We start from the raw sequence: 27,331 nt of genomic DNA, 5'->3' as shown, positions 1-27,331 counted from the left end.
TGTTTGAGGTCTGTCTTCCGATCCTCCCTCTGCTCTGAGATATGGGGATGGGGGTTAGAGATTTACCTGACCCTTCCCCAACTGGGGAAAGAATTCCAACACACACACAGTAAAAGCCCCCCGGAATCTTGGAACACCATGAGAAATTCCAAGACTCTTTCAGAACCTGCTGGGTGTCTCCCGGAGACAGGCAGACATTGGGTCTCAGCAGCCATGTCCAAAGTCCTGAAGGATGTTGTGCGCTCCTCGGGAGCAGAGGAGCCGAGCATGGCACGGGCGGTGGTTCGAAGTCTGGGGGGCTTCGGCCTGGGCTTGTCCTTGGCCACGGCCTATGGGCTCCTGGAGTTGCTGGCGGAAGGGCTCAGCCCCTGGGGCTGCCTGGTGGGCACACTGACTCTGGCTGCCTTCCTCAGCCTGGGCATGGGATTCTCTCGCCAGGTCCGAGTCACTGTCTTCCTGCTGCTGCCCCAGGCCTTCTCTAGTGAGCGTGGCACCCAATGGGAGGGGCAGGTCCTGGGACAGGGGCTGGGGCAGAATGGGTCTCGGGGGCCGAGGAAAATACTCTGAAGTTTTCTTTAAGGGATTGGATGTGCGGCCATGTGCAAGGCTGGGGCGCTGGTTCTGACGGAGCTGCCTCCCCAGAGCAGGGCCGGACACTGCTGTTGGTGACCATCTTTGGGTTGGTGCTGCAAGGGCCTTGTGCCAACACTCTGCGCAACTTCACCCAAGCCAGTGAGGCCGTGGCCTGTGGAGCAGAGCTGGCCCTGAACCAGACCGCTGAAATGCTGGAGCGAGCTAAGCAGCCCCTTGTCGGTAAGGCCTCTGGCGTCAGTCCTCTGCTGGTCCAGGGCCCCAAGCTCCATGTGCCCAGTTAGACCCTCTCATCCATGCTCCCTGGCCTACTCCACTGCCAGATTCGCCACCACCGAAGACCCAGGCAGCCAGGCTTCCCACCTCCCGGTGGCAGCCCCTCCTCCACTTCCTACCCCAGGGACAGCGGTAAGAAGGAGCCCCCAGGGGAAGACACTCCACAATGCCTCTGCCTCCGGCCTCTCAGGTGCCCTGAACAAGATTAAAGCCATTGCCCGGAAGGCCAAAGTGGTGGCTGACAGCGTCCGCAAGTTCTTTCGGTCAATCATGGATGGAGTGAAGCATGTAGGTCAGCACGTTAGCATGTCTATTTTTTTGAGTGGGAGGTCAAAATTCACCCAGTCTCCTCACCCTCACCCTTGTCCCAGGATTTTTGGGCCCCTCCTGGGTGCTGACTAGTCCCTAGTGATGCAGCCACACAACCAGGCCCCTGACCACAGGCCTCTCCAGCTCTGGGAGCGGTCCCGGTGTTCCTCAAATCCCCGAGAAGATGCTGCAGGTCTTCGGGCCTGAGTACCAGCCCCGCAGCTGTCCCCAGCCAGGGCCCTTCGCAATGTGTGGTATTGGCTCCTGCATATCGGAGATGTGTGCAACTCAGAGCTGGGCAACCCTTACCTGAAGTGCGCACGGGTCTTCGATGACGCCAAGGACAGCTGCATGAAGGTCATACCACAGGCTTATCACCTGTGCTACGTGCTCATGCCCTTCAAGCTCGTGCTCTGTGGACTTGCCAGCGGTGAGAGAGCCGAGGGCTCACTGGCAAATGGAGGGGTCAGTTGGGAGGGTGGGCCCAGGGGACCAATAAAGGGTGACGAATACGGGACCAATATGGATGCTGACCCCGCAGGGGGTGGAGGGAAGACAGTGAGAAACCAGTGTGGGAGGGTGAGGTAATAGGGCGAAGCTAAGGTTTGGAGGCCAGTAGGAAAAGCAAAAGGTCAAGAAGACCCTGTGAGAACAAATTCTCGGGAGGTAGGAGAGGCAGGCCGAATCTCTGCCCTCCTGACACTCCTTCTCTGGCTCTCAGTGGTCCAGGTGTTCTGCATCATCCCCAAGTACGTCCAACCCTTCTTGCGCAAGACCATGGGCACCCGTGAGTGACCCCTCTGAGCCCTGCCTCCTGGGAGGTCTCCTTCCCCCATCTCAGTATGGCCCTTGCCAGCCCAGGTGCTGCCCGTGCATGGATGAGAATGAAAGAGCAGGAAAGGACCTCAGAAGTCACCTGGCTCAGTGTCTGTGCTGCACAGATCAGGAAATTAAGGACCAGCCAAGGGGAGGTGTCTCACGAAAGCTTGACCATGGAGCAGGAGGAGAACCAGGGCCTCCCACCCCTGGCAGGTCGCTGTGGAGACTGAATGCTGGAGCCGAGCTCACGGGGCGATGGCACAGCTTGTGGCGGCTTTGTCCCTTCCTCAGTCCAACGCTGGGGGTTCCCGTTGGTCTGTGAGCTGTGTGGCCCCTGAGCTGTACCAGGCCCCTCCCTCAGGTCAGGCTCGGTCTCTTCCTAACTGTCCTTGTTCACTTGTCCCATGATCTGCCTGCTTCAGCCGTGCAGAAGTTGATTAACCGGGTGCGTAAAGAGTTTGAGTTCAATGTGACAGCCACCCACTACTTCTCTGTGGATCTCAATGCCTCTCGGAGCCTGTCCCAGGTCGCTCTGGACCTCTACGAAGCTGTGAGCATGAAGCTGTACCGAGCCCGAGAGGCCCTGGCTCTGATGGGCTATGCCACACCTCTGCTGCTTGTGCTTCTCTACCTCCAGTGAGGGCTGGGTGGGGCAGGGCAGGGCGGGGCTACTGGGGCTGGGACAGCCCCCTGGCGTTCTGGAGGCTGGAGTTTCCGCGCTGGGGGATGGAGAGCTTGGTGCCCTGTACGGTCTGGTCAGGGGTGCTGAGGAGCCTGTCATGTGCTCCCCCAGAGCCCTATTTTACCGGTACGGTTACCTGAACTGGGACAGCTATGACAACATCTATATCACCAGCCGATTCCTGCGCATGGAAGCTGTCCGCTCCAAGGCGGGCCTGCCCACAGTGCTGCCACTCACTGCCCATGAGGCCAGACACTATATCAAGCCGGGTGAGGGCCTTGAGGACCAGGACTGGGAGACAGAGACCCTGAGATAGGCCAGGGCTTCCCCAACCCCTCTGCTCAAACCTAAACCCCATGCCCAGGCTGGGTTTGGGGCAGGGCCAGGGTGGGGAGAGGGCTCAAGGCAGTTTCAGGCTCAGGGAGACACTGCTCTGTCCTTGGGGAGCCCTCAGTGTGAAAGGGGAAAGTAGGGCCCCTCCCAGCATACAGAGAAGGGGCAGAAGATGCTTCTAGGAACACCTGGATGTCAGGACAGAGGGAAGGAGAGACGAGAAGTAGATGTGGAGCCAGGGAAGCGAAGTTGGGAAGGCTTTGGGGTGGGCAGGAAGTGTGAATGCAGTGATACAGGAGATGCGGCTTATGGGGCTGCCTTGAAGCAGGGAGTCAGTGTGAGAATCAGTGTTGCCCCAGGAGGGAGGGTTCCTAGAGCCTGGAAATGAGCCCCCCGGCCTAGGTGCAGAATTTAGACCTCCACTTCTAGCTCTGGAGCCCCTGACCTTGAAGAGTGCTTCCCACTCTGCCCAGTGGTCTTCACAGCTACCGCACCTTGCCGATGACACACAGGCCCCCCTTGATCAAGGGCAAGAGGCCTCTCCGAGAGAGAGAGCCCTCCAGGCTCTGGAGTCTGCTGGTGAGAGAACTGAGGAGCATCCTTCTGACCACTCCTTCCCTCCTCAGGCTCCATCTTCCTGTCCCGGAAGGAGCAGATCTTCTCCATCCCGCCAATCTTACAACTTATTCGGCACCTCCTCCTCACGCTGCTCCTGATCTTCCTGGACTACGCTGTCTTCTGGGTGCTGGACCTGGCCCGGCACCAGCTGCAGGGGGAGATTGTGGCCCGCAGTGAGCACCTGAACCCCCCTGCCCAGCTCAGCGCCCTTTGGCCTGCTCCTGCGTCCTCCCCACTGTCCCCATCCTGGGGGGCTGCCTGAGTGTCCCCCATCACTGTTACTCACCAGCTTCTGACTTTGCTCTTCTTCCAGCTCTGTCCTCTGCCTGGTAAGACCTGTGTCCAGGTCAAGGTTACACCATAACAGAGTAGTTAAAACCACAAGTTCTAGAGTCAGATGACCTGGGTTCAAATCCCAGCTCTGCCCTTTACCAGGTGGTGACCTTGAGCAAGCTGTTTAACCTCCCAGAGCGTCAGCTTCCTCAGAGTCTGAACAATGTGATGATGATGGCAGCAACCTCCCTAAGTCACTCTGAGGAGTAAATGAGACCAGTGTGTGGACTGCCTGGCAGACCATGGACTGAGTGTGCCGAAAACCATGGACTACAATCCTGTGCACCAGAGGAGCAACAAAAACAACAAAAAACAAAACAAAAAAACCCCCACCCCAAACAATCAATAAAGCACTCAGTCCATGCCTGCCACATAGTCAGTGCTTAGCTAATACTTCAAGTCAAATGCTTCTGGGCAGCAGTGTAGGTGAGAGATGGACTCACTGACCATTAAGGTCATTTCAGATCTGGTGGCCTGGGCAGGCAGACCAGGCACCGTGCCAGCCAGCTCTGCACCATGGAGCCAGTTCCAGGTGCCAGGGGCATCAGAGGCCACTGGCTGAGGGTGACAGGCCATCCCTGAGACCTGCACTGGTCCACTTGCCACCCTCCAGAAGGTGTGGCTTTTGCTGTATGGGGGAGTGGCAGCTGCCACAGTAGACCTCACACAGTGTCTTTGTGCCAGGCCCTGTGTTAGTATCCATAACTGTGGAAGGCAGTGGCTATACTGGGAAGATTTACCGTGACCTGGTGTCAGCATTTGATGTCCTGCAGCAAGGCAACATCACGGTCTTGTCACGGCGCTGTCGCCTGCATCCCTCGGAGCCCAACACCACTGGTTATATAGTCATTGGTAACAACCACACCCCAAGGGCACTGGGGAAATGGACCCCACTCAGGGCATGAAGGGTGCAGACTGCTGAGGGTGCTGTATATGGCTGGCAACTGCACCACCGGCAGTGGCTACTGTGCCCGCTGTGCCCCCAGGCATCATGTATGGACTATGCTTCTTCGTCACCCTGTTTGGAAGCCACGTCAGTCGTCTGCGGCGGGTCATCTGTGCTTCCTACTATCCATCCCGGGAGCAGGTGAGGGGCCCACAGCCAGTCCCTGCCCCCTCCTCAGGGGGCTAAGCTCATGGCTATCTTGGTTTTGGGGAGCTTGAGTCCTTCAACAGCTCTATCTCCTCCGGTTGAACCCTAAGCAAATGACCTAGACTGAAGGTCTCTGGACGCCTGCTGGGGCTGGGAGAAATAGGGCCTCTTGGGCAGGGCTTCCTGAGGCGGAGCTTGCCTCCAACATGCTGTTAAACTGTGGGAGAAGGGGTGTGTGGGCATGTGGAGGTGTGAGTGGAAACTCGCCATTTGCTCGTTTCCAAATCACTGAGCATATACTGTATGCCAGCCCTCGAGGAGGCCACGGTGAACCAGATAGTCTGGAGCTCACAGTCTCCAGGCAGGCCAGACAGGCTCTTAACAGGACATTGCAAGTAAACAAGTGCTTTTATTAAAAAATAAATAAATTGGCCTGGCTGGTGTGGCTCAGTGGTTGAGCGTCGACCCATGGACCAGGAGATCGCTGGTTCGATTCCCGGTCAGGGCACATGCCCAGGTTGTGGGCCCGATCCCCAGTAGGGGGCATGCAGGAGGCGGCCAATTGATGTTCTCTCTCATAGATGTTTCTATCTCTTTCTCTCTCTCTAAATATTAATAAAGAAAAAAACTTTTTAAAAATAAATAAATTGCTATGGAAACTCAGAGGAGGGCGTGGTATCTGCCTGGGGGAGCCTGGAAGAATTTTCGGAGGAAGGGGCTCTTGAGCCAAGGCGTTGGGTAGAAGGAAAGGGGGGGGTGGGGAAGGGTGCAGAGGGCATGCCAGGCAGATGAAACAGGATAAAGGGAACCCCATTCCTGACCTGCCCTCCACCAGGAGAGGATCTCCTACCTCTACAACCTACTCCTGAGCCGCCGAACCAACCTGTTGGCTGCCCTGCACCGAGCAGTGAGGCGGCGGGCGGCTGACCAGGGCCACGTGAGCATCCTCCAGGTGCTGGCCAGGCGGTGAGCCCACTGTCCTTCCTTATAGGAGTGGGGCTAGAAGGGACAGAAAAAAAGCCAGAGGTTCGGCCTTGGCCGGTTTGGCTCAGCGGTTAGAGCATCGACCTGCGGTCTAGAGAGACCCGGGTTCGGTTCCTGCTAAGGGCATGTACCTCGGTTGCAGTTTGTCCCCGGCCCTGGTTGGGTTGTGTGGGTGGCAGCCACTCAGTGTGTCGATGTGTCCCTTTCACGTCGATGTTTCTCTCTCTCTCTCTCTCCCTCCTACTCTATCTGAACAAAAAATGGAAAAATGTCCTCAAGTGAGGGTAAAAAAAAAAGAAAAGCCAGAGGTTCGAATGGATTACTGTTCTTCCTAAGTGTGCAGAGGTTTGGTTGAAGAGGATGCCTGCTCCATGCCAGTCTTGCACTGAGAGGCAGGATGAAAGACGAGCATTCTTAGAGTTGGGAAGTGAAGGGAAAAGGAGGACAGGAAACGGAGGGGTTGTTGCTACAGTCAAAGGGATGAAGGTTAGCTTGTAGGAAGACCTACCCTTGGTTTAGAGGGTGGTGCTGGAGAGGTGGACAGTTAGGCTGGCTGCCTGCTTAGGGTCTGGGACCCCTCTCCTCAGGTGCTTCTGTCTGGCTCCATTTATCAACCACTTTTGGCGGCAGCAGGCCTACTGCCTGGGCTGTGGACAACCCCAGGACGAGGGGGCCACAGAGAACTTTGTGTCCTGCAGTACCCCAGCCTGCCGAGGTGAGATCCCTGGACAGTGTGCCTCTCCCTGCTGGGACTCACGACATTTGCATATGACAATCAGCTGTGGTCCTTCATTTAGGGACTCCTCCTGTACCTCACCTTTTGTATTCCTCCCTTCATTACTCTGCTCGTTCTTCTCATTTACATAGAAGCCTCAGGTAGCTCACTCTCCCCGCGTTTGCCTTACATCTCCCCTGTGTGAGCAGAATTTATATGCCAGTGGCATTGCAGCAATTTCCTAGCGTGCGCTGCTTGACAAGGACGGTGACCCAGTGGTGGGGCAGGGGAGGAAGTCAGGGAGCACAGTGGGTAGGTGGGCAAGCTCAAGTTTACCTTCCCTCCTGGCCCCTCCAGGTCTCTTCTGCCTCACCTGCTTCCACCACCTGGACAACACCTGCTCAGTGTGCGCATCTCCGCTCTCCTACCAGGGAGAGCTGGACCTGGAGCTGTGAGTCTCGGTGGCGAGATGGGGGGCTGGAGTCTATGGGGAGTGGGAGCAGCCATCCCTCCCCCAGGACCTCTGTAGGCTACTGAGATGGGAGGCTTCTCCAGGGACTCCAGTGATGAGGAAGGCCCCCGGCTATGGTTGGCTGCAGCCCGAAGAAAGGACCCTGCGCAGGAGGGGTTACTGCGGCAACGGCTGCAGGAAGCACTAGGCAGGACCCTGTCATCGACGTCCAGCTCTGAGTACAGGTGAGCAGAAAGCAGGAGCTGGGGCCTGGGAGGCCTGAGTACGTTCTGTCACTTTTACAAAGGGCTTGCTGGGTGCCTGGCCCTCTGCTAGAGCTGGAAACAGATGAAAAGGGGAGGGATGGAGGTTTGCTGAGTGCTTGCTCTGTCAGCCCCCCTGCCCTGGAGAAGCCCACCGAATGGGGGGGGGTGAACCTAATGGACAAGTGACAACAGTGTGGAGAGTGCCTCGTTCAAGGGGTGAAGCAGGCAGGCAGAGAACAACTAATTTGGAATGGGGATACATGAATGAAGGTTTCAGAGAAGAGGTGAAAAAAGAGGCGGAACTGCCCAGCTGGTGTGGCTCAGTGGTTAGGTTTGGTCAACCCACACACCAAAATGTCACCAGTTCGATTCCCGGTCAGGGCACATGCCCTGCATATCCCCAGTGTGGGGCATGCAGAAGGCAGCCAATCAATGTTTTTTCTCATCGATGTTTCTAAGAAAACATTTTTTGAAAAAAAAAAAAAGAGGTGGGATTGGGGACAAGCTAGTGGTGTGTTAGGCTGAAGAGTGGAGGAAAGCACTGTGGGGCGGGGGAGGGGCTGTGTGAGTCTGGAGAATGTGAGACACTTAGGAGGGGACAGCCTAAGGGAGGGTGTGTGTGTGTCTGGGTGGAAATCTCAGAGAATGTTGGGAGAGGAGGCTGGAATTCAAGAATGGGGAGAGATGGGAGAAGGCATGACGTATCTGAAGGTTATTGGTCAGAAAGTGACATGTTCATATTTGTCTTTTAGGACAATAAGCTAAAAAGGCAGAGAGGAGGCTGTCTTAGTTCAGAAGTTGGTGCTGAGGACTGAGGTGCTGAGAGAGACTGGAGCTCATGCCTGGGACGGCGCAGGTGCTAAGGCAGGAGGAGGGACCGGTCTGGGGAAAGAGGAACAGTGCAGTTTGAGACCTTTGAGGTATCTATAGGGAATCCAACTGGAGAGGCCCAAGAGGGCAGGGCTCAGGGTCGGAAGTGTATTTTGGAAGTTGTTGACTGTAAGGAGGATGAGCTAGCTTATCCTGGCAGAGGGCATGGCAGGAGAGAAAGGGACAGGAACAGAACCCCGAGGGGCTCAATCACAAACCAAGGAGGAGAAGGGTCAAGAATATGAGAGAACCAAGCATATAAAATGCTGTGAGATGATCACGTAGGATGAGGACTGAAGACTGGCCATTGGATTTGGTGGTTGAGAGATCACTGGAGGGACTAGTGGAAACATTTTTCATGGCACCAGGAAGGCCCAAATCAGATCATAATTGGTTGAGGGGTGACTGGTATAGGATTGGCCAAAAGTGAGAATCAGAAATAGGGTTCAAGGCTCCACATCATTTTACAAGATGTTTAAAAACATCACTGCTGTAATTAAAAAAGGAAGCTTGATGGCAAAGAAGGGGGAGTTAGCATCACATGACAAAAGAGTAGCTTGAAGGGGACCCAGCACGGAAGGATTTTTCTTTATCCAAGGATAGGGAGACCTGAGTATTTAGGAGGAAAAGAAAGCATTGGAGAGAGAGGACTGTCGCAGAGATGGATCAGGGGCCAGGTGGACAGGGTGGGGAGTAGAAGGCAAGGGTGGCTGCTGAGAGCAAAGGGGCGCTGGGAGTGGAAAAGAGGTTTCATGGTGGTGGAGGGTGAAATACTGGCCTTGGGGAATGTGCAAAGAAGCCGAGAGGGGAGGTTAAGGAATTTCCAGGTAGCGTTAAAGGCCCAAAAGATGTTGAAAACCATAACCTGTAATGACTGATCGGTGTGCTTGGTTATGTGTTTGTTTGTTTTTTTAAAATCCTCACCCAAGGATATTTTTCCATTTATTTTCAGACAGAGTGGGAGGGAGGGAGAGAGAGCGCGAAAGAAACACCGACGTGAGAGAAACAAATTGACTGGTTGCCTCCCTCACGATCCGACCAGGGCTGGGGACTGAACCACAACTGAGGTACGTGCCCCTGATGGAATTGAACCCGGGACTCTGGTCTGCGGGCCAATGCTCTAACTGCTGAGCCAAACCGGCCAGGGGTATGTGTGTTTTTTTTTTTGTTTTGAATTTTTATTGATTGATTTGAGAAGGAGATCAATTTGTTGTTGCACTTATTTATGCATTCATTGGTTGGTTTTTGTATGTGCCCTGACCAGGAATCAAACCCACAACCTTGGCATATTGGGATGACACCCTAACCAAGTGAACTACCTGGTCAGGGCAAATGTGGTCATGAACAGGGTTCAAAGGTTGACGACTTTTTCTGGGTGGGTCAGGGGAAAGACAAGATGGGGAGAGAATTGAGGTCTCTTCAGAAAAAGTGTCTGAGATGACTGGTCTTGGGGAAGAGAAGGGCCTGAGACCTCAGGGGAAGTCCAGGGTCCAGGTCAGGATGTGTTAGAGCAGGAACAGTTGCCAGGAAGGACAGAAGGGATGAGCCATAGTTAAGGAAGAAATCTGGGATAATTCCAGTGATTGGCCAAAGTTGAGGGAGATGCCCGAGTGGGAGCAGAGGTGAAGGTCATTAGGGCAAGGTGAAAGATTGAGAGGCCAGAGTTGGATGAGTCCTCCATTGAGGAGGCTGCTGGGCCACACAAGCAGTTAGTCTGAGACAGCACCTTGAAAAGGTGTGGCAGGGCATCTGGGAGGCCTGGGGGGACAGCCAAGCTCAAGCTGTGTGGCTGCCATGACAGTCAGGGGTTTTGCAAAAATGCCATTGGCCCGTGGGGTTTGAGAGATAAGCAGCCTCCACTTGGGAGATGTCCAGTGGGCACATTCTATGTGAAGGAGGTTGGGGGTAGTGTTGAGAGGAGAGGTTGAAGGGGAAGAGAAACTTTATTTCTAGAGGCTCCAGAGGGCCCAGGGAAGTTAAAAGCTGAGTGGCCAGAGAGGGGCAGCTTGAGCCTTGAGCAGGTATTATCATGAGGTTATTACTGGTTCTGCCCTCACTAGACATGTGACCTTGGGCAAGTCATTGCCCGCGGGTCCTCAGCATCAGCCTGAAATCAGATGTCCACAGCTGTGGGCTGGTGTGCCTGGGTGCCTGCAAGAGCAGCGGGGGCTGGTGCATAACAGGAGGCAAATCTGAATACATGGGACAGGGGCAGGAATGTACCTGTGAGAAGAGAATGTTGGTGACAAACTGGGCCACCCCCTTTCTTACCTCACTAGTGACCTGGATGAGGAAAGCCCTTGACAGAGGAAGCACAGGCCATAGCCCCTACCTGAGCTCCAACTGTTAGCATTCTCAAGCCCTCTCAGCCCCAGTGACCACCTCTGAAGTCCTCTGTCCCCAAAGCAGCCACTCCCCAGCTTTGGAACTCCAGGCCTTGTCTCTCATCTCCCTCTCTTCCTGATTCCTCCCACCAACCCCAAAATAAAGGAACCAAAGGTGGACAGTGTGAATCTTAAATTATTATTATTTCTTCCTGTCACTTACACCAGAGGTGGGAAATAAGGGGAGGGGAAGGGAACAGGAGAGGGGGGTCGCCTCCCCCACTAAGGCACTGAGTGGAGAAGCCGCAAGGAGGGAGGGGGGAGGCCACATTGTCCTCACTCCCTGGGGATAGGCCCCAGGTCTCCCCAAGCTTGGGTTCCCCTATCACCTGAAATGCTAAGATGAGGCCCAAGGCAACCCGACCTCCCCCACCCCAATATATTACATCATCACTTTTTAAATAGATACAGGGACTGGTCCCACTACCCCTCTCCCTGTGACCCCCCCCATTAGGGGTACCTGGGCAGCTGTGCAAATGGGCATGGGGGTGCATGGGAGGGAGAGCACCTGGCCCCTGAACCTGCCCCTTTTAAGGAGGGGGAGGGGCCGCCAGGCCAGGGGGTTAAAATAGTGCAAGGCACAGCCCAGGCCGAAACGGGGGTCCAGCACCCAGCGAGGAAGGGGAGGGGAGATACCCCACCCCCAGCAGAATCGGGTAGTTAAAAATCTGAAACTAGATTTCAACAAGACCAACAGAAGAGGCTATGTACAGAAGGGGGCAGATTTCATCTTAGAAGAGTGAGGGATTCTTCTCTCCGACCCAAAGGGAGCCTGGCTGGCGGGGTTCGGGGAAGGGCCTCCCTTCCCACAGCTCCACAGCCCGCTTTCCCGCGGCCCAGCAAGAAGTGATTAGCCCTGCCTCGGGAAGGGCGGCGCGCCAGCCGCATGGTCGAGGTGAGGAAGGAAAGCGGCCGCCGGGGGCGCTCGCCCGCGAGGGCACGGCCGCCAGATGGCGCCGGCTCGCCCGCTCTCCGCAGGCTCCCCGAAGCCGTCACCCCGGCCCACACCCAGCGCCGCGCCAGCCCGGGGGCGGCGTGAGTCAGGGGCGGCAGCGGCTCGCACCTGGGCGGGGAGGAGGTGGGGAGGAGGAGAAGAGGGTAGGACACAGCCCGGCCCGCCCTGCCCTCTGGCCCCGGGGAGGGAGCGGCGGGAACAAGACATTCCCTGCCCGAGGACGCGGGAGGGGAGGGGAGGACTGGGATCTGCGGAGCAGCACCCCTCGCTGGGCGGGCCCTTCCCGCTGCCCCCAGGGCCAGGCGAGCCAATCAGGCCACCCCGCCCCCTTCTTCTCCAGGACCCCATGACTCAGCGCTGGGAGCAGGGCGGAGGGGGACTCGGATGGCTCCTTCCTTACAGGCCCAGTCCCCCCCTCCCCCGTCTTTTAAGCTTCTACCTTGCTTTCCCCCATCTCCCCTTCTTTTGCCGCCCCCCTTTGCACTGCCAGGAAAAGGGAACAGAAACTAGGAGGGAGGGGTCTAGGAAGGGAGGGGCAGTCCTTCACCCCCTTACACAGACAAAGCCCCAAGGGGCATGGGAGCAGGGCAAGGCTTTGGTCCCAAGCCCCCCACCCCCTAGAAACCCGCATAGCTTAAGAGGAACCCCACAAATCAGAAATACATTATTGCTTCTACTCCCCAGGCACAGCTGGGGACAGGGACCTCACCTTTACAATAGAGCTGTAAATATATACATACTATATGGATCACTCCTTGGGAGATCACCCCAATCTGGGGAGCTTTTGCTCCCAAACCTTCTCAGCTTGGAACTGGAATGAGGGCTCTGGGGAAAAGGGGATGATTTCTGATGCCGGAAGCTCAGTGCTCTGACCCCAGCTCTATCTGTCCTGGAGGCTCCCACTGCTTGGCATGGGTGGCCCCACTCTGTGCTGCTCCAGCCTGGCCACTCAACCCTCTTTAAGAGGACTCCATGGCACCTTCCGCCTGAGGAGTGGTGGGTGCCCCCTCCTCCTCCTCCTCATCAGGGGGCCCCGGAGTGGAGACTGGGGGCCCAGTTGGGGCTGACTGCTCCCAGAATCGGGCCAGAGAGAGGCGGAAGGTGTCCAAGTGGCCATTGGAGAGGTCGAGGCCAGCAGAGGATGGGGTGGTGGCAGAGGGTGGTGGGTAGTGGGGTGGTGCATCGTCCTTGCGGCGCCGCCGGGTGCGCACTTCCAGGCAGTTCTGGCCCTTGAGGTGGCGCTGCAGGTGGTCCTCCTTGGCAAAGGCCTTGTGGCACAGGTGGCACTCATAGGGCCGGTCCCCCGTGTGCAGGTGCATGTGGTTCTTGAGGTCGTAGCTGTGCAGGAAGCGGGCGGGGCAGTGCGGGCACGAGTAGGGGCGCTCTCCAGTGTGCTTCCTCATGTGGATCTTCAGCTTGTCATTCCTGCACAGGCAGGAGTGAGGGAGAGGGATGTTCAGGATGGGGTCTTTGGCTCATCCTGGCCAGATTCCCACACCTAGTCCCACTCCCATTCCTCACCACTTGTTTCCCCGTTACTGCCCCAGAATACCCCTGCAGACATATCCTCAGCTTAGCTGGGCCCGGCTACCACCCATTCTGTCTCCCGCAAGCCTTCTTGGACAGCAAATCTTTCATGCCTCAAATCCATCCCTCTTGACTCCCTTTCTCCTGGTCTTCCTATCCTGGTCTCTCTCCTCACTCTGGTAACCCCCCTTCCAACCACCTCCCCACCCTCAGGTCTCATGACTAACTCCTCTCTCCCTCCCCCATGACATGGCCCCTGCTGGGCCTCTCCCCACTGGTGCTCACCGGGTAAAGCGGACACCGCAGACCTCACAGGCAAAGGGCTTCTCGCCCGTATGGGTCCTCATGTGCCGTGGTAGTTTGCCTGCCCCATGGATGATCTTGTGGCAGACGGGGCACTCCTGGGGCATCTGGGAGCGGCGTTTGCGCACCAGTTTGTCTTGGCTGTCCAGGCCTGGTGCCAGGGCATCCTGGTGCAGGGAACTTAGGTAGGCCATCAGGTCAGGATCGATGGCATCCTCATCTGAGCCCAGCTCCTCTGGGGACAGCGGGGGCCCACCGACCTGTGCCAGCCTGTAGGCCGGAGGGTATACCAGCTCTTCCTCCTCTTCCTCACCTTCATAGGGCTCATAGCTCAGGGGCCCCTCAGGGGGTGAGGCAGTCCCTGTGGGAGGGCTGTAACTGTCTCCCAGCCCACTGCCCCCACTGCTGCCCACTTTGCCTGCCACCTCCTCTTCCTCGTAGGTCAAAGGATGGGTGGGTACTGCAGGCACCTCAGGTACTAGGTGGTTCGCCCGGGCCCCCTTGGTCTGCAGGAAAGCTTTTCGGGGCTTGCGGCTGCGACGAGCAACAGGTCGAGGTGGTGGTGGTGGCGGTGGTGGCGGTGGGAGGGGCACCTGTGGTGAGCTGTCTTCACCGTTGGGAACTCCTGAGGCTGTGGCAGTGGCAAAGGCCTCCAGGTACTGGCGAGCTCGCTCACAGTTATCCTCGTCAGGGCTAGGAGCTTCTAGTCCGCTGCCCTGCAAAATCTCCATGCAGGCGGCGATGACACAGGGGATCTCCAGCAGCTGGGCGGCCTGGAGCACAGCCGGCATGTTGGCGCTGCTGGTGGTCAGTGTGGCTGTATAGGCAAACTCGAGCAGGGCGCCCAGAGCCTCTGGCCCCACAAAGTCCAGCTCACACACACCAGCCCCTGCTCCCGCAAGGGCTGTCCCGCCGCTTCCACCCCCACCCCCACCGCCCATGACCGCACCACCGCCCTCAGTGAAGAGCTTCTTGAAGTAGTGGCTGCAAGCAGCCAGCACAGCCCGGTGGGTCCGGTATTCAAGGCCCTGCGTCCGGATGGTGAGGTCGCATAGGTGGCCCAGCTGGCGCTGCTCGTTGAGGCAGCTCAGGAGCTCACTGCTGTGGTCCGGGAATGGAATCCCAATGAGGTCGTCCTCAGGGCTCCCCATCTTCTCCTGCAGGGTCAAGTAGACGGGCAGGTTAAGAGCGCTCAGCCCTGCACGGGGATCCAGGGAAGGCATACCAGCATCGGCCAAGGCTTACTGACGGTACTACACTGATACTCTTGCAAGCACTTGACACTCATTTACTCTTCCACAACCCTCTGAAGTAACAATTATCCATTTCACAGACAAGGAACCTGAGGCAAATTCAGGGGAAGTGACTTTCCAAGTTAAGCAGGATGGGGTTCAAACACAGGCAGAGGGCCCAGAGTCCGTGTTCCTCACCACTGTCAGCCTCTGTGAGAGCAGGCACCCTGACTTTCTGGCCCTTGCCTGGAGACCCATCTGCTTCACCTGCCCCATTCCCCACCCCTTGGAAGAGGCACTGGAGTGGGAAAGAGGATGCCTGGGTCCTGATTCAGGTTTTATGAAGAACTGCCTGAAGGACTCTGGGTACCCATGGCAGCTGGCCTCAGTCATCGGAAAAGTGGGGTAACAGACCTAACAGCCCAGCGAGAGGCCAGTGAGATTTCAGATTCACGTTGGACCAAGGTCTGCTGGAGGCATGTCAGGTGCTTTAACTCAAGTTATGTCCCTAAAGCAATTGGTGCACTGTAAAATACTATGCAAACAGAAGAGGCAGCTTCCCAGCACCCTCCTCCTCCTCCTCTCCCACCCCTCCCCCACCACTAAAAATGCATCTCCCCTCTATATCCCCTCTTCTAGAGGCCAAAAGGGAAACACAGCTCCCAGCATCCCGTGCCCCCCCACATCCTTCCCTCCCCCATGGGGCCAAGGAGCAGCAGTGCTTTGCTGGGGTGTCGCTGGCTGGCTGGCTCGGGTGCTTCCTGCCCCGCACAGATAAGCATCGTCCCTGCCCCTCCCCCACTGCCAATAGGCCAAGTTCCAGTCCCACCCCTCTCCACCTCTGCTACCACCACCACCACCACCTCTCCCTCCCCATTCTTGGCCAGTCAGGAGAGCCTCCCCCCATCCAGAGAGCCATCTTCCAACCTCTAAGCTTTCCCCCACAAGGTATGGCCACAGAAGGCACAGAGCTGGCTGCCAGCAATTCCAAGGCTGGTGGAGGTAGGGGAACGGGTAGTAGAGTGAGTCTGGCCCGGAAGTATGGAGATCTGTTTCAGGTCCTGGCTCTGCTACTAGCTTGCTGAATGAGCTTGGACAAGTCATTTCTCCCTGTACTTTAATCCCCTCAGCTGTACAAGGAGTGGGCGGGAGTGGAAGCCCTAGGGGCTCAGCCCTTTAGCCCTGACATTTGGGGGTTTGGCGCAACTGGAGACGGAGTTGGGGCCTGGAAAGAGCTGAGCTCTAGAGTCAGCCAGGCTTGAGTTTGAATCCTCACTCTATGCTGATTAGCTCTGTGACCTTTTAAATGAGTGATTTAATCTCTGAACCTCCTTCCTCATCTTTAATATGAAATAATTCCACCTGACTCCTAGAGTGGTCATGACTAGGTTAAATGAGACCAACCATGGCACAGTGCCTGATACACAATAGGGGCTCAATAAATGTTCTGGCCTTGGGAGGGAGAAGCAAGGCCTCGCCTGAGGGCAGATTCCACTGTACAGATGGCCTCTGCTGGGAAAACTACTTGGAGACAGGTCTGTCTCCCTTCCTCAAATCACCCCCAAGGAGTCAGCTTACTACCAACTATATGACCTTGGACAAGTCACTTCCTTTCCCGAGGAGGCCTGTTTTCTCAGCTGTAATATTAAAGACTGACCTAGATGATCTTTAAGACAAGTCCCACTGAAGTTTTGTTAGTGTTTTCTATGCCACTCACAATAGCTGCTCAGCCCTGGCCACTGATGGGGAAAGGTATTGGGGGTGGGGGGTGGTGGAGTCAAGGGCCACACATTTCCTCTTTAGGACATAAGAACTGCATTGTCTGTGCCTGCCTCCTTGCCTGACACCTTCACGGCAATGCCAAGACTCCTCATGGAAGCCTTGAGTGAGCAGCACCCACGTGTCTATCTTGGCTTATAAGCCACACCTAAGTGGCCTTAGAACAGTCCACCCATTCCCACCTTAAGTCCCCAAATCACTTCTTTCCCTGGGGGCCAAGCAATGTGGGAGCACTCCCAGTTCCCTTTGATTCTCCTGCCTGTACATTACAAATAGTACAAGTGGCAAATTGCTCCAGGACTCAGGAACAAACAAAAATCCAGTGGGCAGCAACAGCAGTGGCCACTTAAGCAGTAGTGGGCACCCTCCTGGGCCCAAGCAGATCCTGTCCTTCCAGAGGGGGATGGGTGGGGCTGTCCTCACTGTCCATTGGCCAGGAGCTGGACACCCATATGCACGTGGCTCCTCTCATCCCACTCCCCTTTCCCTCCCCACCCCACCCATTCCTGCTGCTAAGTCTGCCTCCTTTCTCCCACCCCAAGGCCAGTCTCCATGGTAGCTTGGTGTGACAGGAGCACTGATTGGCTGACCCTGCTGTCAGGTCAGAAGCTCAGGCTGGTACACTACACAACTCACACCTGGTTTGGGTAAGGGTGGGTATTTAACCCCTTAGGTCCAACTCCAATGCCCACGGCCACCAGGTAGCAATGAAGGAATGGAGAGGCAGAGGACACACGTGGGAAGGGCAGGTATTCATATGGTTCTCTAGCTTCTGGGAAACTCCCCCAGCCCTTACCCAGGGCTCTGGCACCCATGCCAACTTAGGTGCCACCTGGAACTATGCTGGTGCCAAACAGGCCAAGGGGGCACTCCTAGTCCCATCTGGGAGGGGTGGGTGGGGTGGAGGCCTCCCCTTCCTTTCTGCCAGGGTGGAGCACTGGTGCCAGGATGCCCACCCCATCTTGGGCACCCTTCCCACCTCTGCATCCAGAGGGCCCAGTCCCCTGACGCCCCATGAGGGCGGCCCATCCCCACCCAGCCTGGCATGCCCCCTCTTGCTAAGACCTTGTGGGCATGGGCGTGTGGTGGTTGGGGGGGCAGCTGTGCCAGGGAACCAGGTGAGGTCTGTTTGGTCTGTTTGCCTGGTAGGGGGAAGAACTGGGGGCCCCGCCCCATCACTCCCCCCTTTCCCGCCACCCCCCCAGGCTCCCCTCACTGTCAGGCCTGCTAGACCGGCCAAGCCAGTGGGCAGCTCTCTTGAAACTGGGCCCTGAGTCAAGCCTGCCCCATCGTTGGTGGGGGAAAGACTTTGGGGTGAGAAAGGTGGGAGCCCCTACTGCCTACCCCTCAGTGCCCAAGGGCACCTGCCAGGGTGTGCCCACTACCAAGAACCAAAAGGTAGAGGGCAGTGAAAAGGGAAAGGGCTTGGGAATGAAAAGGAGGCCAGAACTCTTTCCAGGGCTGACCTCGGGCAGTGTCCAGTGCAGGGATGGGGGCACCAGGGCCAACATTGCTGGCTCAAGCCAGCTGAAGAGCAGGGATCCGAGGCCCTGAACAGGGCAGCTGAGTAAAGCTGGCCCCCCTTCCCCACACCCTGGGGATTAGGGGAGTGAGGCTTAGTGTGGGGGGCAGCAGGCGGAACCAGGATTAGCAGTGGAGAAAATAGATATGGGCCTGAGACACAGGCACACAGAGCCCCCCCCCCCCCCACTGCTCCAAGGCCCCCACCTCCAAGCTCTGCCAGGGAGCCTGGTCAGGCTTCTCCAGGTGCAGCAGCTTTGGGTGAGGGAGGATGAGGACCGGCTGTGACATCCTCCTGTCAGGGGTGATGGAGAGACCTAGAGCTCTTCCTGGGACCTTGGCGCCAGCCACCCCTCCCCCTTACTTCTTTCTCCTTGCTATCCCTCAACTCCCACCCCAACTCCAGCCTCAGGTTCTCTTCCTGTTTTTTTGGAGCTAAGTTTGCACGAAGCCAAGGGCTTTGGCCTGTGGCTGGACCAGGGGGTTGGGGAAATAGGACAGCTAGTCCAAAGTCCTCAGGGACCCAGGAATCCTAGTTCCCCAGCTTCTCCCACCCCTTCCCAGGGCCTCTGGGGCCCAGGGGCTGAAGCATCTGGACTGCCTCATTGGGAAGGCAGGGTGAGGGGCTGAGGTGAACCCCCTGGTGTGCTGGAAGGGCTTCGCAAGAAAGGCCCAGGACTGTCCAAGGCCTTTACAGAGCCCTTCTTTCCCCACCCTAGCCCCTCCAAAGCCAGTGCAAGACTTCCCCATCCCCCATAGGCTGCTTCCCCCCTCCTAACCTCACCACCCCCAGCACTCACACTTCCTGGGGGCCTAGGCGGGGAAGAGAGACCGCAAGCCACGAAGGGGGAAGGAGGCAAGGGGAGCTGGCTGCTTCCCGGTGCTGTGGGGGTTAAGCTTCTCCTCCCTCAAAATCCCCAATTTCTGGTGCGTCAACTCCTGACATGAGGGAGACCTCAGTGTTCCCTTGCATTTTCTTTTCCATGACACCAGCCCTAGCCCACAGCTTCTCAGCCCCTATCAGGGTGCTATGAGGGACATAAAAGATGGCGGAGGAAGGAATGGGGACACCTCCATCTTCCCCGGCCTTCCTCACTTTACCTTGGGGGGCCCCTGCCCATCAGCCACTCTCCACTCTTGGCCCCTTTCCTTAGCCTCCTCTGCCCCGTGGTGCCTTCCCCAGCCCTTGTCCTCTCGCCGCCACTCATCCTCAGCTTTCCTTCCTTCGGCCCTTGCCAGGCTACTGCTCCTCTACCTCATCTGTGTCCGGAGGCTCCTAGAAACCGCCTCTGCCTGTGCTCTTCCCTTCCAGCTCTCTTCCAGGTCTCCCACTTTTTTTTACTTCGCCCTACTCCAGGGATCTCTTCTCTTCTTCCCAGGCAGGCTCCGTGTAGAGAAGAGCAGAGGAATTAAATCAAGGAGCCTGGCTTGTTCTCTAGGACCTGGTCTCGCCATGGAATGGCCACTTTAGGGTACCCATGCCTCCCTTCTGGGTGAAGCATAGGACCAAAATTTGGGGGCCAGTTGAGGAGGATGGGTGGGGGGGGTACAGTGACAGCGGATGTGGGGGTTGGGTGGGGAGGACAACCTAGGCTTCTCTGCCCGTCAGAGTTTCCAGCCCCGAAGCTGCTGGACTTTCCCCAGAGGGTGCCCATCCTGAGCCAGGCAACTCTGCACTTGGACAGACCCTGGCCATCAGGGTTCCCAGCAGGGTCCGCCTGGGGTTGCCAGCTCCCCTTAGGGCCTGAGAAGATGGCACAAGGTGCCAGGGTCTGCCTGTGTCTCTCCCCCAACCCCCAGCCTAGTGTCTCTGGCTTGGTAACTGAGCCGGCTGGTAATCGCACACCCGCCAAGCCAACAGCAGAAACCTGAGCCCCCCAGCCCCAGAGGACACCCCAGCTCGATCCCCAGAGCCCGGCTCCCTGCCAGCCTGTCCAACCTCCTGTCCTGGCCCAGTGCAGCAATCCCGCGACTCCTGTAGGCCCCTTCTTCTGCTCTGCTGTGCTCCTGGGTCCCCTAGACGGTGAAGCTTCCCCGTACTCCAGCTCCTCAGAACCTCAGATTCCTAAACCCCCAGAGAAGTTTAGACACCTTCTTCCAAGCCTGTTTTTCAGTCCCCCTCTGACCCTTGTCCAATTCTAGGCCTCCAAGCCTCCCCTAGGGCCTGATCTCCCAAGCCAGAGCTGGGCCTACTCACCTGAACGCTGAGGGGCCTTGCCGGCAACTCCTCTTGGCCCCTGGGGGGAGCAGGTTGGGAGGGGTGGGGGAGGGCCAGGCTGGGGGGTAGGTAGGGTGGCTGTTCCCCGATCCAGCTCCCTCCTGCAAAGGGGCCGCCCACGACCTGGTCCAGCCCCTCCCCCCTACAGCCTTAACCCTCTGGGTGCTATCCCCCCTCCCCCCAGCTTGGAGGGAGGGGTTACCAGAGGGCTGGTAGCGTGGGAGACAGCCTAGAGTCTCTGCCTGTGGTGCCCAAAGCCCCAGCTGTACCCACCCCCGCCTGTCCTTAGTCCTAAAAGGGGAAAAAGGTGAGCAGGAGGAAAGGTAGGAGCTAGGACAGTCCAGGAGGACAGAGGTGAGGAGGAGCAATGGGAGAGGCTGCTGGAGGTGGGACCAGGAGAAGGAAGAAGGGAGGGGAGGGGACAGGAGGTGGCAGTGGCTAGAAGAGGGAGGAGGGGAACCCTGGACAGTCAGTGCCAGGGTGACAGGTGCCCAGGTCCCAGCCCCTAGGGGCATGTTGTGTGATCGGGGACCACAAGGAGTCTCTTCAGACCCCTAGTAGGCCCCTCAGACCCCTAGGGAGCTGGCCGAATTCTCTCCACCCTATACTGGGCTGGGGCCCTTAGGGGCTGGGCAAGGCAGCACCCCGCCCTCCCCATGCCTCACCCCAAACCCACTCACATACCACAGTTCCTTGCTCGGGCACCAGCCCCTGCCAACCAGGCCAGGGGGCAGCACTTGTGCCAGCCCCCAATGGCCAGGGGTATCCAGGGGAGAGAACGGGTTTGTGGGGGGTGGGCAGATGGGGGGAGCTGTGGGCACCGAAAGAGGAAGGAGCTGAGAGGGGGCATCTGCTGGGAAGCACGCCTAGCCCCACCCCTTGCGCAAGCAAGCTGCTGCCACCCTGGCCGGTTGGGTGGGACCCGCCTGGGCCTGAGGGGCAACTCAGGAAGGCTCTGAGCCCAGAGACTGGTGGGCCACTAAGTCCCACTTAAACAACTCTAGAGGTCTCTCATTCCTGGAATGAAGGGCACCCTAGCGTTTTCCACACACCAGGCCATCCCAAGTCCTGCTGGGCTGGGGGGGACCACAAAAATGTCCCCCAAAATATCCCTTCCCCTTTCCCCCCAACAGCTGCTGGCTCAATGCCGCTGGCCTGCTGCCCCTCACCAGCTCCCGTCCCGGTTGGCACCTACCCACCAGGATGCTGGCAGTCGTGCCCTCTCTCCCTCCTACCCCCCTGCTCCCAGCGCCCCATGCCAACTGTGGGCCAGGGGTGGGGGAGGGTCACCCCTGTGCCTTGGTGCCAGCCAGGCGGGCCGAGGCCCCTAGGTCCTACAGATAAGGCCCAAGACCCTGTTCTCATGCAGTCTCCTCCAGAGGCAGCCCATGGGTCAGGGCCTGCACAGAGAGCCCAGGAGGCTATGGACAGTCTGATGAACAGTCACTGACAACTCCATTCCCCAAGGTGGGGGTCAGTGTCTCTCCCTGCCACCAGACACCAGCCTCCCAGCATTCCCCCTGCCCAGGCATTTGCTTGGGCACCAAAGTCCCTGCAATTCCTGACAGCCTTAATGCCAGAAGCCTAAGAGGGAGTGGGGTGGGGCTGCTGTCTGCCCTTTGATCCCCATAAAGGAGGGAATCAGCCTAGAGGGCAGGGGACAGGGAAGGAGTCCATGGGGCCCCTCCATTTCACCCTTGCCAGGGGCAGCAGGGCAGGGTGTGGGCATCTCTTGGGTGGGGCTCTATAGTGACAATGGGTAGTATGTCTCAGCAGGGGAGATGGATGTCAATCATGGGTACATGGTGTCACAGGGGAACAGGATGACAAGAACCAGGTGGAAGGGATGACGAGGGTACCCATCCCACATTCCAATCCATCCCAATCCTGGTTTTTACTCCCATCCAGAAATATTTCCAAATTTAACCAAATAGAGAGTTCAAGGACTACAACTCCCAGTGTGCACTACAATTGCTTTGCATGTACCTTGGGAGTTGTAGTTCCCTCGAGAAGCCATGTGCTCTTTCTTCTCTTCCCCAGAGCCTTGCTGATGGGGTAGGGAGGGCAGAGCAGAGGACCTGGTCATAAATCTCCAAGGGGACTGTGTTTAGAAGAGCTAAAAGGTTAGGAGGTCCATGGTGAGGGGAGAGAACCCCTGCTCCTAGGCAAAGGAGGAGGAAAGGAGGAAGGAAGGAAGAGAGGATGTCTGTTGAAAGGGGCATATGGGTGGGGAGGAGTTGGGGGGGGGGTGCAGTGGAAACAGGAAGGAAATCAAAGCCAGAGACATGAGGTCGAAAGCAAGGGCTTGGTGGAGCCCCACTCCGAGGCCTGGCAGGGACTGGGAAGGCATTTTCCCCTGTCATTCTGGTGGCCTGAGGAGGCATAAGAGGAATTAGTTATGTCAAATGATAGCAAATTGTTGTATTGGGGGGGGTCACTGGCTAAGTCTGCCTGTCACCAGCGCTTTTTTATTTGGGGCACCCTAACCCTGGATCTGGCACAGGTGTTTGTTGGCTAGGGAGCTCTGAAGGCTGATTTGCTTCTGGGATGCTAGTAGGCAGAGGAAGGGGCTGGGGGAGATAAGGGACAGGCTCAAGGGGAGTTCGGGAGTTTGGTAGAGTGAGGTATGTGTGGGGTCAGGCTCAGGTGTGAAGTCAAGGAATCGTGCTGGCAAATGAGGATGCTGTCCTCCAGGGCCTATCCTCCAGGGTTGAGGCCGTGGCAGCTAGGAGGCTTCATTGAAGAGAGGGCTGAGATCTAAGGGCACCAGCCTCCCACCCACCTTGGGCTGTGGGACAGAATGAAGAGGGTAGCGTTCTCTGGTTTCCCTGTGGTATTTGCTAAGGGAGCTTCCCCCCCGTGCCAGGAAGCCTCAACATGAAAGGTGGGCACTTAGGAGCCAGATGGCAGCTGGGTACCTTTCCTTAGTGGGAGTGGAGGTCAGAATTGGGCAGAGGCTTTGCTTCGAGACCACTTTGCTTGGGCTTCCCAAGGCTCTAGGACAGATGCTTATAGGCCCCAACCAAGACTCGCCAAGACCTGGGTCTGGCTGGGTGGGAGGGTCTTTCTTGCCCTTCCAAAGCCCTTGATGGTAGACTACAGTAGTCCTAACCCCTTCCCCCCAGTCCCCCAGGCCCGCCTTGGCGCCTGGCCGCCTGTGTGTTGGCAGGACTGGGGGTGGGGGGGGCGGCGAGGCAACTTCAAACTGTCCGGGCAAAACGTCAAGTTTACTCACGAGTTTACTCAGCAGAAGGCGGGGGAAGAGGCCAGGGCAGGCACACCCCATGCCAGGGTCCTATCTGTCCCCACCTTCCTCCCTCACCCTCCTCTTCAGCCCTTAGCCAAAACAGGCATAGGCCCCAAGGCCTGGTGGCAGAGCAGTCCTAACTCTCAGAAGGTCAGGGAACCAAGCATGCCAGAGGCAGGAAGCCCTGAAGCAGGCCCAGAGGCTTCTATCAGAGGGCAGTGCCCTGCCTGGAGTCCATTCACTACCATCTTGGGGCTTCAGCGTTAGACCAGAACTGGGTCTCTCAGACACCAAGAAGGAGGCAGTACCAGGCCAGGCCTCCTCTATCTGAGCAGTCCCCTAGGCAGTGACTTCTGACCCCAAATGCCTAGTCCTTGGCTATGTCTCAGGAAGCATAATGCCATCTAGGCAGCCATAGAATCAGGGGCTGCTTCTTTCAGCCTTGGTTTGGAATGGGGGACTAGCACCCTATCTGACCTACTTCCCTTTCCTCTCCACCTGCCTTCTTTCTCTGCTTCTCTGCCCCAGTTATCACTGTCCCCTCAGAGGCACTCCGTCCCCCAAGCCCGCTGGGCCCCCCTCCCCCATCTTTCCCCAGGGTGCCAAGTGCAAGCACACAAAGGGCCCGATGGTGCATTGTTAGCCCAGCCCCCGCTGCCTGCCACGCCCTCCTGGGGCGGGCACTAGGCCAAGGAGGAGCTGGGGGCCCTGGGTGCCAGGGGGCACCACAGGGAAGGAGGAAGAGGTCAGTACCTATCTCCCAAACAGTGGGGTGCATATCAGCCAGAGCCAAGTAGTGATGAGAGTGCCTCATTAGAGCAGGCCTCTCTCCTTGACATCTGAGCCTAGTGGGCACTGCCTTCTTTCCTCCCCAGAGCCCCTTTTGGGTGGCATTAACCCCTTCCTGACCCCTGTGCCAAGGCTGTGGGGTGTAGCACCCAAGGGAAGGGACAGTGTCTGGGGGTGCCAGCAGGCTGCATCGTGCCCACAGCAACCATGTAACAGAGGCACGCTGGGGGAGCTGGGGTCCCCGGGGGGCCAGGGACAGCAGGAGGCACTGACAGAGATTTCTTCTTGTTTCATCAGCTGCTCCAGAGGGAGCCCCCTGCCCTTCTTCCCAGTCACCACTAAGGAGGAACACTACCACCCAAACTCAGTCACAAATATGTCCTTCTCCAGATCAGCACAACACTCCTTATGCCCACTCTCCACTCCCAATCTGATGCCCACTCCATGCCAGCTCTCCCAACAGTGCCAGGCAGGTACAGGGGTGACCAAACCAGTTGGTGTGTGTGGGGGAGCAAGAGGCAACCCCATAATCCTCCAGGCTTTACCCCACACACACATACATCCTCAGGGAACAGAGAGTCCCCATCCTGGTTTAACCCCTCACTGCCCAATCTGGCTCCCCCTGCCCCTGATAAACTGTCTCTCTTCTCCAGAAATAAGTTGGGGGAAGGGGAAATAGCTGCGCTGACTCATTCCCATTCCCAGCTGCAGCTAAGGGTCTCTAAGGCATTAGGGTAGGGGTCAATTCAAGAAGGCCCTCCACCTGGCCCGGAAGCCAGGACAGCCTGCTGGTCTCCCCCTCTCCTCAGCACCCACTTCCGGTGTCCCAAACTAGGTCAGCAGCGCTCGTTTCCTGTGGGTCAGCTAGCACCAGCGCCTCTGCCCCTCCCCTGCTCCGGACCCAGTCCCCCCCCCCCCAGGGCGCCCCGAGGTCTCACCACGTCTCAGCCGCCCTTTGATACGTGGGGGTTGTGCGGGGCGGGGGGCAGGGGACCCGCCCTCTCTCCAAACACCAGCAGGACCGGGGCGCCTGGGCAGGCACGTGTCCGGGCACAACCCGCTGCCCACGCTGCTCCCCCCACACTCCCGGCCCCCCCCCCCCCCCGCGCGCTCTGGCCGGGACACGTCGCTTGCTGACTTGGGGTGGGGTGGGAGGAGAAAAAGCTGGAAATGGAAAGCAGCGCCCCCCACCCCTGGCAGCCCTCTCCCAGCGGCGCTTACTGTAGGCTCTAAAACAGTAGCGACCCCCACTCTGGGTAGGGGCAGGTGCGCCGGAGCCGGTGGGGGTGCGCCTGGGAGGTAGAATCCTTCCCAGTCACCCACCCTCGCTCTTGGGTTCTAGGGTCATGAGCTGGCTTTGAAAAGGTGGCGGCCGGACTAGAGCCTGAGAAAGGGAGTGGAATTAAGGGACGGCGGAGAGAGGAGGGGTCGTTCTATGTCGCTCGGAGGTTGTCGCTGAGCCCCACTACCGGAGAGAGAGCGCGGCTCTGGAAGCGTAAGAAACCGAATAGTCTAGCTGGTAACTTTCCCCCCGGCCGCCGCTCCTCCTGCGCTCCCCCCACCCCGCATGCAACTGGCCTGGGTCCAACCCACAGCGCCAGGGGGCGCGGGGGGGGGGGGGGAGCGCGTTGTCCTAGTTAGAATCCGTCAGCGTTTCCATTCCCTCAACTCAGTCGGGTCGGGGGTCTACCCCTAAAGTCACGAAGGACACTGTGGGAGCGCTCAGCGCCGCCTCGCCCTCTCTGCATCCCGGAGCCGCCAGTCTGTCTGATCCCTGAAGTGCAGAGAAAGTTTCTGGGGACCCTCCACCCCGAGTTGGGAGCGGCCGTAGTTGTTTCTCTACCTTTTCTCCCAGTTAAAATCAATTCCAAAGAGCCGGGGTGTTGGAAAGGCACTGGGAAGGGGAGTGGTAGGAATCTAGTATGCATGCGTGAGTGTGTGTGGGGTCCCACTTACAGGACAGACGAAGGACACTGCAGTAGTCTGGAGTCTGGGGGACCCCAAGCAGGGAGACAAAAGTGGGGTACACTCACCTCTCCGCCGTTGGGACCGCTGGCTGGAGCTGCTGCGGCACAGTGTGTGGGGAGAAGCGTGTCCCCCGCCAGGCCCGGGGGCTTGGGGCCCTGCTCCGGTCCTGGTCAGAAGGCCGCGGTCAGTCGCTCGCCGCTCTCTGCTGGGGGGCTCCTCCTCCGCAGCCCTCTGCCTCCTCCTGCCGCCCGCCCCCCCCCCTCGGTCGCGAGAGCCGTACATTCACCTGGCTCCCACCCGCCCCCCCCTCAGGGCCCGCCTCACCTGTCCTGCTGTCTCACCTGTCCTCCAGCTTGCTTTCCCCCCATCCCTCCCCTCCCTCCCCCCGCCCCCTGCCACCCCCTAAACTCCCCCCCCAATCCTTAGCAACACCCTCTGTCACTTCCTGGTTTTTTACCCGCCCCCCCAGGCCCCCCTCCCTCCACCCAATAAGGACATAAACTTCAACCCTTTGGTCCAGCCAGTCCCTGCAGGGCGCAGATGGGTCCCTCCCTCCTTTTTTCGCTCCCTACGTCCAAGCTCTTACTTTGCTTTCCGAGCCTTTCCCACCCTCCTCTTTTCCCACCCTCTTTCTTTCTCTATCTCTTTCTCCCTTCACCTGCCGCGGTCCCCTTCTCTCTCTAGCTCTCTCTCTCTAGCTCTCTCTCCCTCTCTCCTCAAGCCCCTATCTCTCACAGTCCACCTTAACTGGAGCTCCGCCCCGGACCCCTATCCAGCCCTCCGCGGCGGCTCCTCCCTGCCCCGGGCACTCCACCGCCCCGTCTTCCCATTGGCCTGAACAACTGCCCATCCCAACTGGGTCCCGCCTTTCGTTCGGCCAGGGACTGGGCGGAGCCGAGGGGCTGGCCTGAAAGCTGGAGGAGGGGTAGGGGGAGGGGGTAGTGTCCACTGCAGCTAGGGAACAGAGCACTCCTGTCAGGGGTTCCCAGTCCTCCAAGAAGGGTTTTCTGTAGGGTCAGCACCTCGGGAGGGAAGGGTATGAGAGGTTAAAGATAGGCTAGGTGGGGA

The 27,331-nt window shown here is 58.1% G+C and overlaps 2 protein-coding genes across 6 annotated transcripts; one reads left to right on the top strand and one right to left on the bottom strand.

Moving 5' to 3' along the window:
- The first annotated feature begins 137 nt into the window (after window positions 1–137).
- Window positions 138–10,728, top strand: DCST2 (DC-STAMP domain containing 2). Its single transcript, XM_036273258.1, is given in 15 exon segments — window positions 138–481; window positions 643–813; window positions 1,058–1,159; window positions 1,409–1,606; window positions 1,898–1,963; window positions 2,418–2,631; window positions 2,789–2,946; window positions 3,637–3,801; window positions 4,646–4,813; window positions 4,948–5,048; window positions 5,890–6,020; window positions 6,626–6,753; window positions 7,111–7,204; window positions 7,309–7,449; window positions 10,620–10,728. Coding segments are annotated over 15 exon segments (2,289 nt in total). The 5' UTR covers window position 138.
- On the bottom strand, window positions 10,365–26,621 carry ZBTB7B (zinc finger and BTB domain containing 7B). 5 transcript variants are annotated; one of them, XM_036272681.1, is made up of 4 exons: window positions 26,605–26,619; window positions 26,329–26,429; window positions 13,492–14,666; window positions 10,365–13,104 (listed from the first exon to the last, which is right to left on the bottom strand). In XM_036272681.1, the coding sequence occupies exons 3-4, from the start codon at window positions 14,658–14,660 to the stop codon at window positions 12,639–12,641; spliced, it is 1,635 nt and encodes a 544-aa protein (XP_036128574.1). In that variant the 5' UTR covers window positions 14,661–14,666; window positions 26,329–26,429; window positions 26,605–26,619; the 3' UTR covers window positions 10,365–12,638. The 5 variants fall into 5 exon arrangements, with proteins under 5 accessions (XP_036128574.1, XP_036128578.1, XP_036128577.1 ...); XM_036272685.1 differs by lacking the exon at window positions 26,605–26,619 and adding an exon at window positions 26,588–26,591; XM_036272684.1 differs by lacking the exon at window positions 26,329–26,429 and having other exon boundaries at window positions 11,733–13,104; window positions 26,588–26,621.
- Window positions 26,622–27,331: the final 710 nt, after the last annotated feature.

Source organism: Molossus molossus, unplaced genomic scaffold, assembly GCF_014108415.1.
Source record: "Molossus molossus isolate mMolMol1 unplaced genomic scaffold, mMolMol1.p scaffold_m16_p_20, whole genome shotgun sequence".
Taxonomy (NCBI): domain Eukaryota; kingdom Metazoa; phylum Chordata; class Mammalia; order Chiroptera; family Molossidae; genus Molossus; species Molossus molossus.
The sequence above is the reverse complement of the archived record's forward strand: the minus strand, read 5'-3'. Positions and strand labels throughout refer to the sequence as shown.

Excerpts from the sequence above, each read along its gene's own strand:
- ZBTB7B (XM_036272684.1), bottom strand. The coding sequence starts at position 14,660 with ATGGGGAGCCCTGAGGACGACCTCATTGGGATTCCATTCCCGGACCAC. Across the intron at positions 13,105-13,491 it reads TGCGGTGTCCGCTTTACCCG|GAATGACAAGCTGAAGATCC; the intron begins GTGAGCACCAGT and ends CTGCCTGTGCAG.